Source organism: Nyctereutes procyonoides, unplaced genomic scaffold, assembly GCF_905146905.1.
Source record: "Nyctereutes procyonoides isolate TBG_1078 unplaced genomic scaffold, NYPRO_anot_genome, whole genome shotgun sequence".
Classification (NCBI taxonomy): domain Eukaryota; kingdom Metazoa; phylum Chordata; class Mammalia; order Carnivora; family Canidae; genus Nyctereutes; species Nyctereutes procyonoides.
Window position 1 is genome coordinate 2,200,976 of NW_026575118.1, and position 14,737 is coordinate 2,215,712.

At 35.0% G+C, this 14,737-nt stretch overlaps 1 protein-coding gene across 4 annotated transcripts in view; it reads left to right on the plus strand.

Moving 5' to 3' along the window:
- HECTD2 (HECT domain E3 ubiquitin protein ligase 2) overlaps window positions 1–14,737 on the plus strand; it is a 75,314-nt gene that overhangs the window by 31,575 nt on the left and 29,002 nt on the right. For 3 of the 4 annotated variants that reach the window (XR_008665593.1, XM_055334417.1, XM_055334419.1), the window contains exons 3-6: window positions 10,620–10,758; window positions 11,453–11,555; window positions 11,965–12,054; window positions 13,850–13,914. Coding sequence is in view for 3 of the 4 variants with exons in the window: in XM_055334417.1 (XP_055190392.1) it covers window positions 10,620–10,758; window positions 11,453–11,555; window positions 11,965–12,054; window positions 13,850–13,914 (397 nt within the window). In the remaining variant the exon portion in view is untranslated. Of the gene's footprint in view, window positions 1–362; window positions 438–10,619; window positions 10,759–11,452; window positions 11,556–11,964; window positions 12,055–13,849; window positions 13,915–14,737 lie in introns of those variants that run through there. The other variant, XM_055334418.1, reaches the window with a different exon arrangement.

Here is a 14,737-nt window from a genome sequence, read left to right on the forward strand (position 1 = left end):
GGAACTGTCAGGGCTGTTGCAGAAAGAATTCTTTTATTGAATGGGAAATTAGACTCAGTCTTCTAAATGTAAGCATGGTTATATCTCTTTGATCTTTTGGAAAGCCTCTTTTACTTGCCAGTTAGATTGTTTCCTCAAAGATGTACCATTTTTGGCAGTTATTATCATTTCCTCCCTCTTCTCTGGTAGCAGGACCTATGCTGTGTATTCTCTAACAGCTTGTCTCCCCATCTGATCTTCAAGTGGTATTAGAGAAGCTGCAAAAGCCCAGCGTGGGTTTACCTAACAGCTGAGGGATGCCTTTCCTCCCTGTAGATCACATGACTAGGTATGCCTGTCGAGTTGGCTGTCCTTTTGAAGATCAGAGAAGTGTAGGAGTTTTACCTACTACAACAGCTGCTAGGGATGATACATCTTCAGAAAAACAATATAAACTGGTAAGTAATGGTGGAAGGGGATTAGCATTACATTCTCTTATTCTTTTGCATCTTTCTTTCTAAACTGTTATGTATCCTGCATGGCTTAGCAGTTGGGAGCCTGCCTTCAGCTCAGGGCATGATCCTGGGATCCCGGAATCGAGTCCCACATTGGGAACCTGCTTCTCTCTCTGCCTATGTCTCTGCCTTTCTCTCTCAGTCTGTGTCTCTCATGAATAAATAAATATTTTTTTAAATGTCTTTAAATAGCACAGAATATCTCTAAAAGAGGTGAAGCAGTTTCTCCCCATATCCTTTATAATGTCTTTGCAGTCCTGATAATTCAGAAAAGAGTAGACAGGAACTCTGACGTTTACCTCAGGGACACTGTTCCTCTCCCAGCTCAGTGCATTTCATGAGTTTGCTCTAGAGGAGCCCCAATGGGACATAGTGAGCACTGCAGTTTTCTGCCTAACTCTGGAGGAATGCAGATCATGATCTTTACCATTCTGAAATAGCTCAGGGAAAAACAAAGTGGTCTTTAGCTCAAATGGCGGTTGGATCTCTGCGTGGTGGGGTCCTGCAATTCTACACAGGTGAAGTACCCGAGAGTTTTCACAGTTCCTCCAAGAGCAACTTTAGAAGCAGACAGAGAAGCAAGCTGTTAGAAGAAACTCAGCGCAGGACTTGCCATCTGGGAAGATGAAAAGGTCTTGAAATAGCTGCTTTAGGAATCTTACCCTAGAAGAAGTATCTACAAAGCCTCAAGTGACCCCATCTCCAGGTTTTTGTGGAGACAGAACTGATTTTAGACTCAATCTCCAAAATCCTTCCCCTGGGTCAGAGTAAGTACATTGGACTTGACTCTTGCTAACTATGCCTATGGGAGAAATGTATCTATCAAGAACTTAGAGTACCCTGCTGCATTTATTTGTTTACTTACATGTCTCTTTACTAGTCTTTAGACTTCTTAAACCTCTATTTTGGAGAGGGAAAGGCCTATCCTTTTTATTTTTTATATTGAAGTTAGTTTTTTGAATAGGTGACACACTTGTGTGTTTCCAAAGTCAAAACTGTTTTTAAAATATGTTTCAGATGTCTCATCTTTACATTCTTCTCTGCTGTCTTATTATTTCCTGTGTTTCTTTATGCAAATGAAAGCAAATATACATTCTCATTTCCCACCTCTTCTTAAAGAAAAGATAACTGTATATGCCTTGTCCAGCACCTTGCTGTTTTTAGTTAGTACATCTGGGTTTTTTTTCTTTATTGGTATATAAAGAGATCCCTTATTCTTTTTTATAATTTCACTGTATTAGATATACTATAACTTATTTAATAAGATCATATTAAAAGAGGGACGCCAGGGTGGCTCGGCGGTTGGGTGTCTGTCTTTGGCCCAGGACATGATCCTCGAGTCCCAGGACCGAGTCCCGTATCAGGCTCCCTACATAAAGCCTTCTTCTCTCTCTGTCTGTGTCTCTGCCTCTGTCTCTCTGTCTCTCATGAATAAATAAATAAAATCTTTTTTAAAAATCCTATTAAAAGAAATGAGTTGTGTCCATTCTTTTACTAAATGATGCCACAGTGAATGAATCTGTACATACGTCTTTTTGTGTTTCTAAGATATTCCTAAAAGTGGAATTGTTGGGTCTGAGAGTAAATGCATCTACAGTCTCCTTGAGTTTTTAATTCATCTGTGTATCTCCAGGTTCTAGCCTCTATGGTACATAGGGTCTTTACTTGGTAAATAGTTTACTAAACGAGGAAATATATCTGGGTTTCTGGTCAGTTTTCCCTGTTGGAATGTTAGACCTTTCTCTATAATAAATTCTCTAAGATACATCCAGTATAAGGCATCTTTTCCACTAGAGGTAACCTTTTGTAAAAAGGACTTTTGAATATTTTTATAACTAGATCCGTAAAGAACATTTCACCTGTTTTTATTGCAGTTTTACAAACATGAACATCATTAAACAAAGTAAAAAGTACATCTTCAAAAAACTAATGAAAATATTGCAATATATTTGGCTCTGGTGACTAAAGTCCTATGAGTCAGAGGGGTTTTTTTCTCCCTCTTTCTTCCTTTCTCTCTCCCACCTTCAATTTTATTTTTTGCCAAATGTTTAGAAAATCACCCTATAGACAATGATGTAAACACCACCTGTTATGACTAATCACTCTGGCCTCCCTGTTTTCAGTTGCCTGCCTGCCACTACTGACATAGTCAAAAGCAGTAAAAGTACTGAATTGATAGAGGGATCTTTCAGTTTGTAGCTCATTTATTACCTGTCTGATACCCAAACATTGTAAATTATGATATTATAAATAAGAACTGAGTGTTTGAGCTAATTACTACCAGTAACCGTCAGTTGTGATCTTAGACATTACACTTAGCCCTCATAAGCCTCCATTTACTCATTTATAGAATGAGGAATTGGAGTATTATGAGTTGTAAAATATCCTCTACTTCAAAGTTTTGTTACTTAAAGGGTTCATTTTCTAACATAGTGATTTTCTTTGATCCTTGTTGAGCTTTGTTTTGATATTTCATAGTTTACCAAGTCCTACTCCCATGTAAATTTAGGGTTCAGTTTTGCTACTTGTTCTTATACATGGTGGAAGATTTGGCATTATTTGATTGTGGAAAAAACATGGTGGTGTAACTTACCAGACGGGTTTGAATCCTGGCTCTGTAACTGATGATTCTGGAAAAGTTAGATCTCTGTGCTTGTTTTTCTGTCTGTAACATAGCATAACAAAGAAGCTACCTCATAAAGCTGTAAGGATAAATGGGAAAAAAAGCATTTAAAAGTATTCAGTTTCATGCCCTATGAAATTCAGTAAATGTGATAATATTATGGGCAGCTAAGTTGTAGGGAAGGGGCTGTGGTGGCAGGAGTTTTCTTTCTCTTGTTTCAGTTTTCTTTCTCTTATTTCATGAGTAATTGCACAAATGTTTAAAAATTTGAAACATCACACATATAGAAGAATGTAATCAACAGTTGTATACAGTTTTAGTAATAAAAGAAAGCACATGAACTTAGTGCTCGAATTAGGAAAAAGAACACTACAAGCTTCTGTGAACCCACCCAGGTGCATTGCCCTACCTTTTTGTCCAGGGGTAACTACTGTTCCTGTGATTTTTTAAAAAATAGTTTTGCTGTCTTTATACATTGCTATAAGCAATATACTGCTTAAATTATATATGTAATCACATACACACACTGCTTAGTTTTGAATGATAGCATAAACTTTGTGTGTTTAAGGGACAGTATTCCCATTATTAGGTGAAGAGATGATAGTCTGAACAGTCTCTTGAGTCAGATCTAGCTTCAGCTTCCATAAGAATGCATGACTCCTTTCCGGGGAAGTTAGTGAGCAAGGTCATGAGTGAGTCCGAAGGAACAAAGCATGTCTGACAGAGCTGTGATTTGTTGGACTATGTATGTATTAGATGTCAGACAGAAATACAACCCCTCCATCAGTCAGGAGTACCAGGTTAAAGTGCCCTGAGGTGACCGGAGTGCCCTCAGCTGATTCAGATAGCACAGCAAGGAAATGGAGAACAGGGATTTCATCACCCCACTGGCAAGACAAGCCAAAGTACAGATAACAGTCTGGGCTGGGCTCACCTCTTCCTTCTATCTTCAGTTTAAAAAGAAGAGTACAGAAGTAGTCAGGATCTTGGTGTTGGCAGGCATCAAAATTACTCACTCTTGGGTCATTCTGTTTAAGTGTGTGCAGGGTACAGCTCTCACCTTCCAGGTCCTTTGTATAAGGACAACAACAACAACAAAAACAAAAAAACCCTCAAGATTAAAATACATGCATACATACATAGAATGATCTTGTTGCTTTGGGGCTTTCTCTAAAATTGCACAGAGCTGTGACTTGGTGTGGGTCTAGTTTCATCCCTTGTGCAACATGTTTGGTAGGCCTTTTTCATCTAGCAGTTCATGTCCTTGGATTCCAAGAAATTTTCTAGAAACTTTTCATTGATGATTTCCTCTCATCTGTTGCTTCTCTTTTCTTGAGTAATAGGATCTTCTATTACTCAAAAGCCAGACTTTCTAATTTCCTAATTTCCGTATTTTTTTTCACTTTATTTTCCATTTCTTTATCCTTTTGCTATACATTTAAGGGCATTCCCTCAAAACCCTTCTATTAAATATTTTGTTTCTGCTAATATAATTTTAACGAATAGGAATTCTTTTTTCCCCCTCTCTAAATATTTCGTTTTTTATAGAACCCTCTTCTTTCCTGATTGTACTGTGTTTTATCCCTCTAAGTTAGTGATAGGTTTTTATTTTATGTATTTATGCATGTATTTTAGTCTCAAGGGGTTTTTTGGGGGTTTGTTGTTCTTTACATTTATCCTGCCATGAATTCATAGGGAATGGGTTCCAGCAGCGGAGGTTCCTTTCCATTGGTTCTCACAAAATGTGCTTTGCTGGGTGGAGCAGGCTGGTGCTTCAGTTGAACCCAAATGCCTTCTTCTTCAGCTTCCTACTTTCTCTGATCATTTTCCTTCATGAACTTCAAGAAGCTATCTCGGCTCTTCGAGTGCTTAATATGCTCCATATATACATTAATTCTCTTGGCAAGAATCTTGCCTTTAACTTGCTTGTTTACAGCAATACCAACAGCAAGCTGGGTAACGTTGTAGACCCTTCCAGTTTTGCCATGGTAACATCTATGGGGCATTCATTTTTTAACAGTGCCCATTCCTTTGGTGGCGACAATATTACTTTTCTTGTAGATTAGCATCTGTGTGGCCAAAGGAACAACTCCATGTTTTCTAAAAGTCTTGGAGAACACATAGCAGGTGCTTTTCCCCTTTCCCTATGAGTTGATGATTTTGGCAAATTACTAGAAGATGGTAGTTCTGGCCGAAAATCTAGTGATAGGTTTCTACATTTTTTTCCCCTCCCTGCATGATTTCTGACTCTTCAAGGTTGCTCTTGTTTATTTGTTTTGGTTTCTACAATATTGAAATCCCATGAAGTCTGTTCACTCACATGCTGGTGGTTGATACTGGCTATAGGCCTTAAACTTTAAATAGGTTCTAGCTAGAACACCTACAGCTGGCCTTTTCGTGGACTGCATGGCTTCTTCACAGCATGGTGACTGAATTCCAAGGCGGAGCACCCCAAAAAGAGGCAGCCAAGCAGAAATTTTACTACCTTTTATAACCTAGTTATATGTCTTCATATAGTTCACTCTAATAGAGAATTTTAACTTTTTTGATTGGTTTGTAAGCCCTACCCATTTTGTTCTTAAATAGTTGTAAAGATGGAAGTTAGAGATTATTAAACCAGTGGTTTTCAAACCTATTTTTATTTTTTACTTTCATAGCAAAACACTTTTGAAAAGTAAAATTTTTCTTAGAGCATCATTATATTAAACAGAGGAAAGCTGAACTGCTCTAAGTAAACATACCCGCCATTACCAGTCCCATGAGGTAGCCCTTGAAGTTCTTTGGAGTCTTGGGAACAACAGACTTAGGTCACCTCTTTCATTTTATAATGTCAAAATTGAGGTTTAAGGAATTTCAGTGACCTATCTAAGGTTATGAAGGTTAGTGACCTAGCCAACAACAGGACCAAGCCCCTTACTCCCAAGGCTGGTGCTTTTTTTGTTGTTGTTACTACTTATTTATTATTTACTTAATTATAACTTAATTCAGGATGAAACGTAGAGTATAGCATTTTGCAACAATATGTCACCAGCCGCAAACCTTTTAAAACAGTATTTCCTTTCCAGCAATAGAGGGATAAGGAACGAACACCTAACCTCCATAGAGACTCTTGTTTACCTGTGATGCTGTCATTGCCATCTGTGCTAGATGGCCAGGAACAATCTTCAGTGTCCTAATCATGTGGCCAATTTAAAATGTCAGTCTTAATTTTGGTGGCTACAGTTGTGGAAAACCACATATTACTAGTTTTCAACCAGAGTCAGCTTCTGATAGCTTCTTGAAAACAGTGAGTTGGCTGGCAAAATTTGACTGATAATCTCACACTCTTATACACAGTTGTATTATGATCTTCACGGTTTTTTTCTATATACTTTCAGCTTCTACCAGAACCCTTATTCTTCTTGCCCTGGCTTCAAGTGTTTTACTTAATGTTTCTAAGCAACCAACTAAAATTGGCAGCACTATATTAAAAGCAAGGGAAAATGATTACTGCTTATCAATTTAGCACACAGTGTTCCCAAGTATTGGCTGAATGAAACCAAAATGACAGGTTTTCGCTGATAAATATATTTTGGCTTTTTTCAGTGAATTTACGGTGTTCTATGTTGCAGAAAAAAACCTGTATGTGATGGAACAAAGAATTGCCTGTTCCATTTATAATATCAGTTTGAGATTTAATTAATCTTACATCACTACATTTATTGATTTTCTCTTTTGAATTAGATTTTAATAACCATCTGTGAGAACAGACTGAAAGCTTGTCTCTGGAAACAATGCTTTGATATTTAGGGACATGAGAGCAGCTGTGAGCTGTTGTTCTTCCTTTCTTAATAGCTGAGTGTCACATCCTGTAGTTTGGCTTTCATTCACTAATGTGAGCAAATGATCTGCCTTTCTTTCTGACTCAAATTCCATTTACATAGTACATTAGCATTCTGTATTACTTTTCAGTCCAAGTTACCTTCTGACCTAAAAATAAATCCTGTCTGGGCCTCTGGTTCTAATCCCACCCTATAATCCTTTTGGCCTTACCATTACTATTTCTCTTACGTAAGAATCTTCCCACTCTCAGGCATTGCCAAAATCTAGTTCTCTTGCTAAAATTTCACTGTTCTTCCACCTCAGCATGGTATTAATAAAAATGAGTGGGTATAAAAATGTGTATATATGCTCTTGTGAGTGAATAAGTTAATTTATATTTGAATGAGTCTGTGTGTATCTAATAGTGGGTGTTTATAGCCAGGTTGGGAAAGGTGTGTGGGAAGGGATAGGAAAGGGTAAGCCTGGTGAAGAGGAAGAGAAACTGTAGAGGAGCCTCAAGACAATAGTAACAAGACTAGTGTTGGAGAGAAGAGACTATCTGTTTCTTTGCTGCTGAGATGCGCTTTCTTTCTTAATGAAGATTTCCAAACATAATAAATCATTTGTAGAGATATCTAATCTTACTTCCTAATGAATTGAACCTCTGTCCAATATGTACCTAAAGTAAAAATTCCTAGAAATTGGGGATCCCTGGGTGGCGCAGCGGTTTGGCGCCTGCCTTTGGCCCAGGGCGCGATCCTGGAGACTCGGGATCGAATCCCACGTCGGGCTCCCAGTGCATGGAGCCTGCTTCTCCCTCTGCCTGTGTCTCTGCTTCTCTCTCTCATTCTATGTGACTATCATAAATAAATAAAAATTAAAAAAAAATTCCTAGAAATTGGATATTTCCATACTTAATAAAGGATATAAAAATCAGTTATATAGAAGTGAATGAAAGAAATTTAATGTTTTTACTGTCAGCACCATGGTTCTTTCCTGTTACCACTGAACAATGTTTATCAGTGTGACCCTCAGACTAGCAGCATCAACATCATCTGGTAACATGTTAGAAATACAAATTCTCAGGCCCCACCCCAGACCTACTGAATCACAAACTTTGGGGAAGGGCCTAGTAATCTGTGTTTTAACAAGCTCTCTATGTGATTCTGATATATTGTGAAATTTGAAAATCATTGCTTTTAATTATAAGAAATTGGCATCTCTGTAGTATCTTCTAATATGAAAGATATTTTAGTATAAAATATACCCTAACACTAATGAAATTTATCTTAGTTCATTAAAGTTAGTGATAGATCCAGGAGTAGATATTTATTGGGAGAGTGGATAAGGAAATACCTTGTAGCTGTGTTACTACTGTCATGATTGATATAGCTATGTTTGTTTAGTTCGAAAATGTATCTTGATTACATAAGAATAGAATTAAATTCTATATATGTACATTCCACTATTGTAGGATTTAGAATATGTAAAATATTCACCTATTCTATTGGTTTGAAAGTATTAATAATTAAGAAAATACAGTGACCAAAATAAAGTGCTTAGTAGATGGGCTCAGCAGCAGAATGGAGGAGACAGGAATAAATGAACTGGAATATAGAACAATGGAAATTACCCAATCTGAGCAATAGACAGAAAATAGACTAGAAAGCATGAATTATCTCAGGGACCTGCAGGACCATAACAGAAGTTACATTCTTGTCATTGGGTCTTGGAAGGACAGTAGAAAGAGGGTAAGCTGAAAAAGTACTCAGAAATGACTGAAAGCTTCCTATATTTGGCAAGAGACCTAAACCTACAGGTTTGAGAAACTGAGCAAACCACATTCAGGATAAGCCCAAAGAAATCTATGTCAAGACATATGATAGCTTAAATCTCTGAAAACTAAAGACCTTTGAAAAGCAGCCAGGGAGAAACACCCCCTTACTTACAGAATAAGGATAATTAATAATTATAAACTGAGAACTGAAGAAGAAACGTAATAGGTACAGTTTCTACACTGATAAAATGATAACACCAACAGACTATGATAAGTTATGTATATATAATATATTTAGAGCAACAGATGAATCAAAATGGAATTCTAAAAAATGTTCAAGTAATCCACAAGACAATAGGAAAAAGAAAACCAATGGAAAATAAAAAATAAAATGACAAACTTAAGCCCTAATGGATCAATATAGCCAGGTTACATTAAATGTAAGTGGTCTAAAATACATCAACTAAAAGAGATTGGCAGAGTAGATTAAAAAACATGACCTAACTATATGCCGTCTATAAGAAACTCAATTCAAATATAATAATATAGGCAGGTTGAAAGTAAAAGGATGGGAAAATATATATATAGTAATGGCTGTATTAATATCAGATAAGGTAGACTTAGCACAAAGAAATTACTGGAGAGAGAAAGGGATATTATATAGTGATAAAATCAAAATTACAAGGAAACAATTAGAAATATTTTTTAGAATTTAAAAATGAACCAGAAAGAACACAAAAGCAAACAAACACACATACCAGATAATGCCTTGAGAGAACTAGAAGATGAACGAAATGTTTAAAATTTAAAAAGAAATGAAGAAAGCTAAAAATTTGAAAGAAATTAAAATTGAAATAGCCAGAGTCTAACATCTGGATAATTGGAGCAGGGAGGAACTTGGTAAGACTCTATTCCTCAACTGGTTAATGGTTTCAGAGGTGTTTATCTTATAATAACTCATTAAGCCATAGATTCCTTCTGTGAGTTTTTTTGTATTTTCTTTTTTTTTTTTTAAAGATTTTATTTATTTATTCATGATAGACAGAGAGGGAGAGAGAGAGAGAGAGAGAGAGAGAGGCAGAGACACAGGCAGAGGGAGAAGCAGGCTCCATGCCGGGAGCCCGATGTGGGACTTGATCCCAGGACTCCAGGATCGCGCCCTGGACCAAAGGCAGGCGTCAAACCACTGAGCCACCCAGAGAGCCCCTGTATTTATTTTCTTTACAATTAAAAGATTATGAAATGCAACAAAAAGGCAAAGGGTAAACTGGCAAATATTTACCAAAAAATATATTAAAATGTCATACAAATTGATTTTTTTAAAGAGGCAAAAACTACAATAAAGAGTTACAGAGAATGTAAATAAATGGTTTGCTTATATTCAGAAAGGTAATAACACTAAAAACATTGAGTCTCACTAAAGTACTTCCTGGAAGACAACTTTTGGGAAAGGAAAAAGGGAAAGAAACTTTACATTACCTCTGGATAACTTTTAATATAAGATATGGCCTAATATCTGTTGTGGATGAAGTTGGGGTTAGGGAGGACTGATGGCAATAGAGCCTTCAGTAAGTACCCTTCCCTGTGGTAGGTTTTCTGTTATATGATCTCAAGGGGAATGCAATACCAAATAATGCATTTGCTTTCTGTTCATGTTGAGTTAGCCTGACATTTTATGATTTAGAAAAATTTTACTATTAATTACATTGAATGGGGGATCCCTGGGTGGCTCAGCGGTTTAGTGCCTGCCTTCCGCCCAAGGTGTGGTCCTGGAGTCCTGGGATCCAGTCCCACATCAGGCTCCCTGCATGGAGCCTGCTTCTCCCTCTGCCTGTGTCTCTGCCTCTCTCTCTGTGTCTCTCATGAATGAATCAATAAAAAAAATTTTAAAAATTACATTGAATGCTTTTTTTATACTTCCCAGTGAGAGACCTACCATCAATTTGCCTTGATGTTAGACAAAAACAGCGCATTTCTGTAGATCCATTATCATCTGAAATGAAGGCCCCAGTTCTTCCAGAACCTGTCCTTCCTCGCCAGCCCAAAACTATGAAAGACTTTCAGTAAGTTTCAGCTCACTGTTATGTGTAGAAATACAGTCATCTGCATGCCAGTACTTTACATAATTTAATATTTTTGTGTGAGAAATTGATTGAACCTGCGGCTCTTTATAAGGCCTTGGTCAAGAGTGAAGATACAAAAGATTGGATATCTCAAGTTGAAAGTGAAAACAAATATATAAATAACCGGTAAGGGGTAGCTAATGCTGCAGCAAAAGAAACAACACTAAATAAGAATATGAGTTAAAACAGACAAAAGGAGGTAAAGGTGGTGATAAAATAATGTTTCCTTTTTAAAAAATACAATTTCATCTACTATGTGACACATAAACTGTAAAAGCTATGTGACTACCAAAAATAATCCAAGTGGGTACTTGAAGTACTAAGTGATAATAAGAAAGTAGAGACAGAGAATGTAAACAAAATCTCTCAAGAAATTTGGCTATGAAAAGTATTAATTGTAAGGAGCATGTCAAGAATGACCTTTTTAAAGAGCAAGTGAATGGAAAGCTGAATTAATATCATGATCTATTTAAGAATTATAAATTCATAAACTATATTTACATTAACTGGAACATACTGTATTCAGCTTCAGTATTTCAGATTACATATTTGGTGACATTTATTTTTAAAGAAGTAATGCTATTTTATCTGAATAATATTTATCTGTTATAGTTAATGTATGTTTTCATTTTAGGGAAGATGTAGAAAAAGCTAAGTCAACAGGAGATTGGAAAGCAGTACATGATTTTTATCTAACAACATTTGATTCTTTCCCAGAACTAAATGCTGCATTTAAGGTAATAACACATAAAACACATTTTTCAGTTTTAGTTTTAAATTTTCCAAAGAAGATATGATAACTTAGTTCTTTTTCTACCTAATAATGACTTAAGCAGCTATTTAACAAACATGTATATATTAATTTCTGAAATTATACCCATCACAAATAAATACTACTTACGTGTTATCTCAAAGATTGTGTTTGTACTAATGAGGAAGTTTGACTCCATTCTTTTAGTTTTAAAAAACAAACTGATTAAGATAATTCTTATATATTCATTTTTATTTCTAGCTTTTTGCCTAAAAGTTCTTTTTCATCATCCTCGTAAAAAATATTAGAAATTGTGAAGGAATGGTTATGTTTCAAAATTACTAAGAACAGTCTTTAAATGTTATATACACTTAATTTATTAATTGCATTTGCAGAAAGATGCCACCGCCTCATTTAATACCATTGAAGACTCTGGGATTAATGCTAAATTTGTGAATGCTGTGTATGATGCCTTACTTAATACTGTAAGTATTATTTATGAACAGATGCAAATAGTATAGTTCTTTGTCTCTTTTGTATTTCAAAAGCAGCCACACAAATACTGTAATAATCACCTTGTAGCCTAATTATATAATTTTATAGTAAATTTAGTTGGAATTCTGAAAAGTTAGACTTTTTTGTTATTAAATGAGAATTAAGGAGAAAATACTTTTATGTCTAGTCCTTCTTTAGGAAAGCTCGCTGAAATAAAATCATGCTTCATTTAGTCAGCAAAAGGAGATAAATTATTTGATTGTATTGACATTGCACTGAATCTATAGTGGTTCTCAAATTTTAGTATGTATCAGAATACAGGAAGGGCTTCTTAAAATACAGAGTTTCAGATTCATTGGGTCTGGCATATAGCCCAAGCATTTATGTTTCTAACAAGTTCCCAGGGACCACATTTTGAGAACTACAGTGCTGTCAATGAATTTATGAGGAGTTGACATTTTTTTAATCCATGAGCATGGTATATCTCTCCAATTATACTTAGATCTTCTTTAGTTTTTCTTGGTAATGCTTTGTAATTTTTGGGTAAATACCTTATACATATCTTGTTACATTTAGTTCTAATACTTAATTTTTTATGCTATTGTAGTTTCATTTTCTAATTACTAGGATATAGAAATACTTTCATATATTTATTTTTATTTACCATGCCAAATTCACTCATTAATTCTAATAGCTCATCAGTCATTTTATTTGGATTTTCTGTATTGACAGCCTTATCATTTGTGAAAAATAAGACTTTCACCTCTTCAGTCCTTCTGTCTTGCATATATGGATGGATAGATATAAGTATTTGCCTCATTGCACTGGCTAGAATCTCTTGTACCATTTTGCATGAAAGAAGTAATAGTATCTTTGTCTTATTTCTAATCTTTGTACTTATTATTAAATACGTGAAAAGCTATGTAATAATAATTGTCATGACAGAAATGTAAATAACATTACACATCCATTCAAAATGAGTAAAAGGTTTTTTAAGTACCATGAATTGTGGGACAGCTGGAACTTTCATACCGTGATGAAGTAAGTATAAACTAGTACAACCACTTTGGAGAATTGGCGTTATTTACTAACACTAAGCATGTACATATACTGTGACCCAAAATGTTCCATTCCTAGGACATTTGTCTGACTTCTTTTGGCTTGAAATGATATCAGTGTTTTATAGACACTAAAAAATTAAAGCTACAACACAAGGGGAAAACTCTCTAAAATGGAAATAAGATTTTTCTTTTAATATTTGAATTATTAAACTATATAAGAATGTTATTTTATGCCTTTTCCAAGTCCAGTTATGAAAAAAATTGTATTTTTTATTGAACATAATTTTATTGCACTTAATAATGACTTGTGGATTTAACTGCTAATTGTAACTTGTTAATGGTAGTAATAAATTTATTTAAATATATGCAGTTGTGTTCTATTGTTAAACATGCTACTCTTTGACTTGTGTTCATGATTTTATCCTGCCAAGCCAGGGAAAGTGACATTTTTTTCAGTTATATAAAACTGATTGGCCATCAGAGGGCCACCATATACATTTTGCAGGGTTTTTTTGTGCACAGCACATCCCAGGGAGCATTCTCATTGTACTCTTATGACATTGGTGCTCTAGTGCTTAGATGTGAAAATCATACTGCCATAAGTGGTAGTCCTCAGTCATCAAGCCTTATTTTAGTTATTAAAACAACTCTATAAATACAAATAACATATAAAAGTCACCTAAGTACCTAATCCTGATTTTTTATTATTTTCTTTTGTCCACAGCCTCAAGACATTCAGAAGACAGTATTAAAGGGAATCATTAACAGCTTATTACGAGAATGGAAAGGGTAATTTTACCTAATATTTAGTTAATCAATATAGATAATTTCTATGTCCCATACAATATATATATATATGTATTATAAATAAGTATATACTTGTTGGTATATATATAAATATATACCAATTTATATATATAAATATATATTTATACTATATATATATTTTTTTTACTCTCAGATTTTAGTTGATTTAAAAACATAGATCAGAGAGAAACTATAAACCATTTATGACCAAAAAAACCCTACAAAACACTTATGAGAAAACTTTTTAACTTGAGATTTGTGACTTCTCAGAAGGCTCCATAAAGGGTGGGCTTCACAGAATCTGTGAATCCTTTAAAATTGTATATAAAATTTGTTATGTACAGATATATGTGTGGTATAAAAATGGGATGGATAGTTACATCAGTAACCTAGAATTAAATTATATGGACATTAAATTTAGCCTTGGATTTCTTAGTAGCTAGAGCAAAATTTTTCTTTCTAATATAAGGAAATGTAAGTTTGGCTACTGAAATATTTTTTTTCTGGAACTAAATCTTGAATCATTATATAAGGAATGATGAGCAATGTAATTAATATTATTTAAGTAGCGTGTAACTTAAATAATAGCTTCTACCAAAGCCAAAGAAATACCATTAAGTTATAAATCAAATGTTTATATTAAGCCCCATTTAAAAGTAATATTAAGCCCCATTTAAAAATTATTAAATGTTAAGGGGCACTTGGTGGCTCAGTCAATTGAGCATCTGAGTCTTGGTTTCAGCTCAAGTCATGATCTCATGGGTCATGGGATCTAGCCCCACATCAGGCTTCACACTCAGGTGGG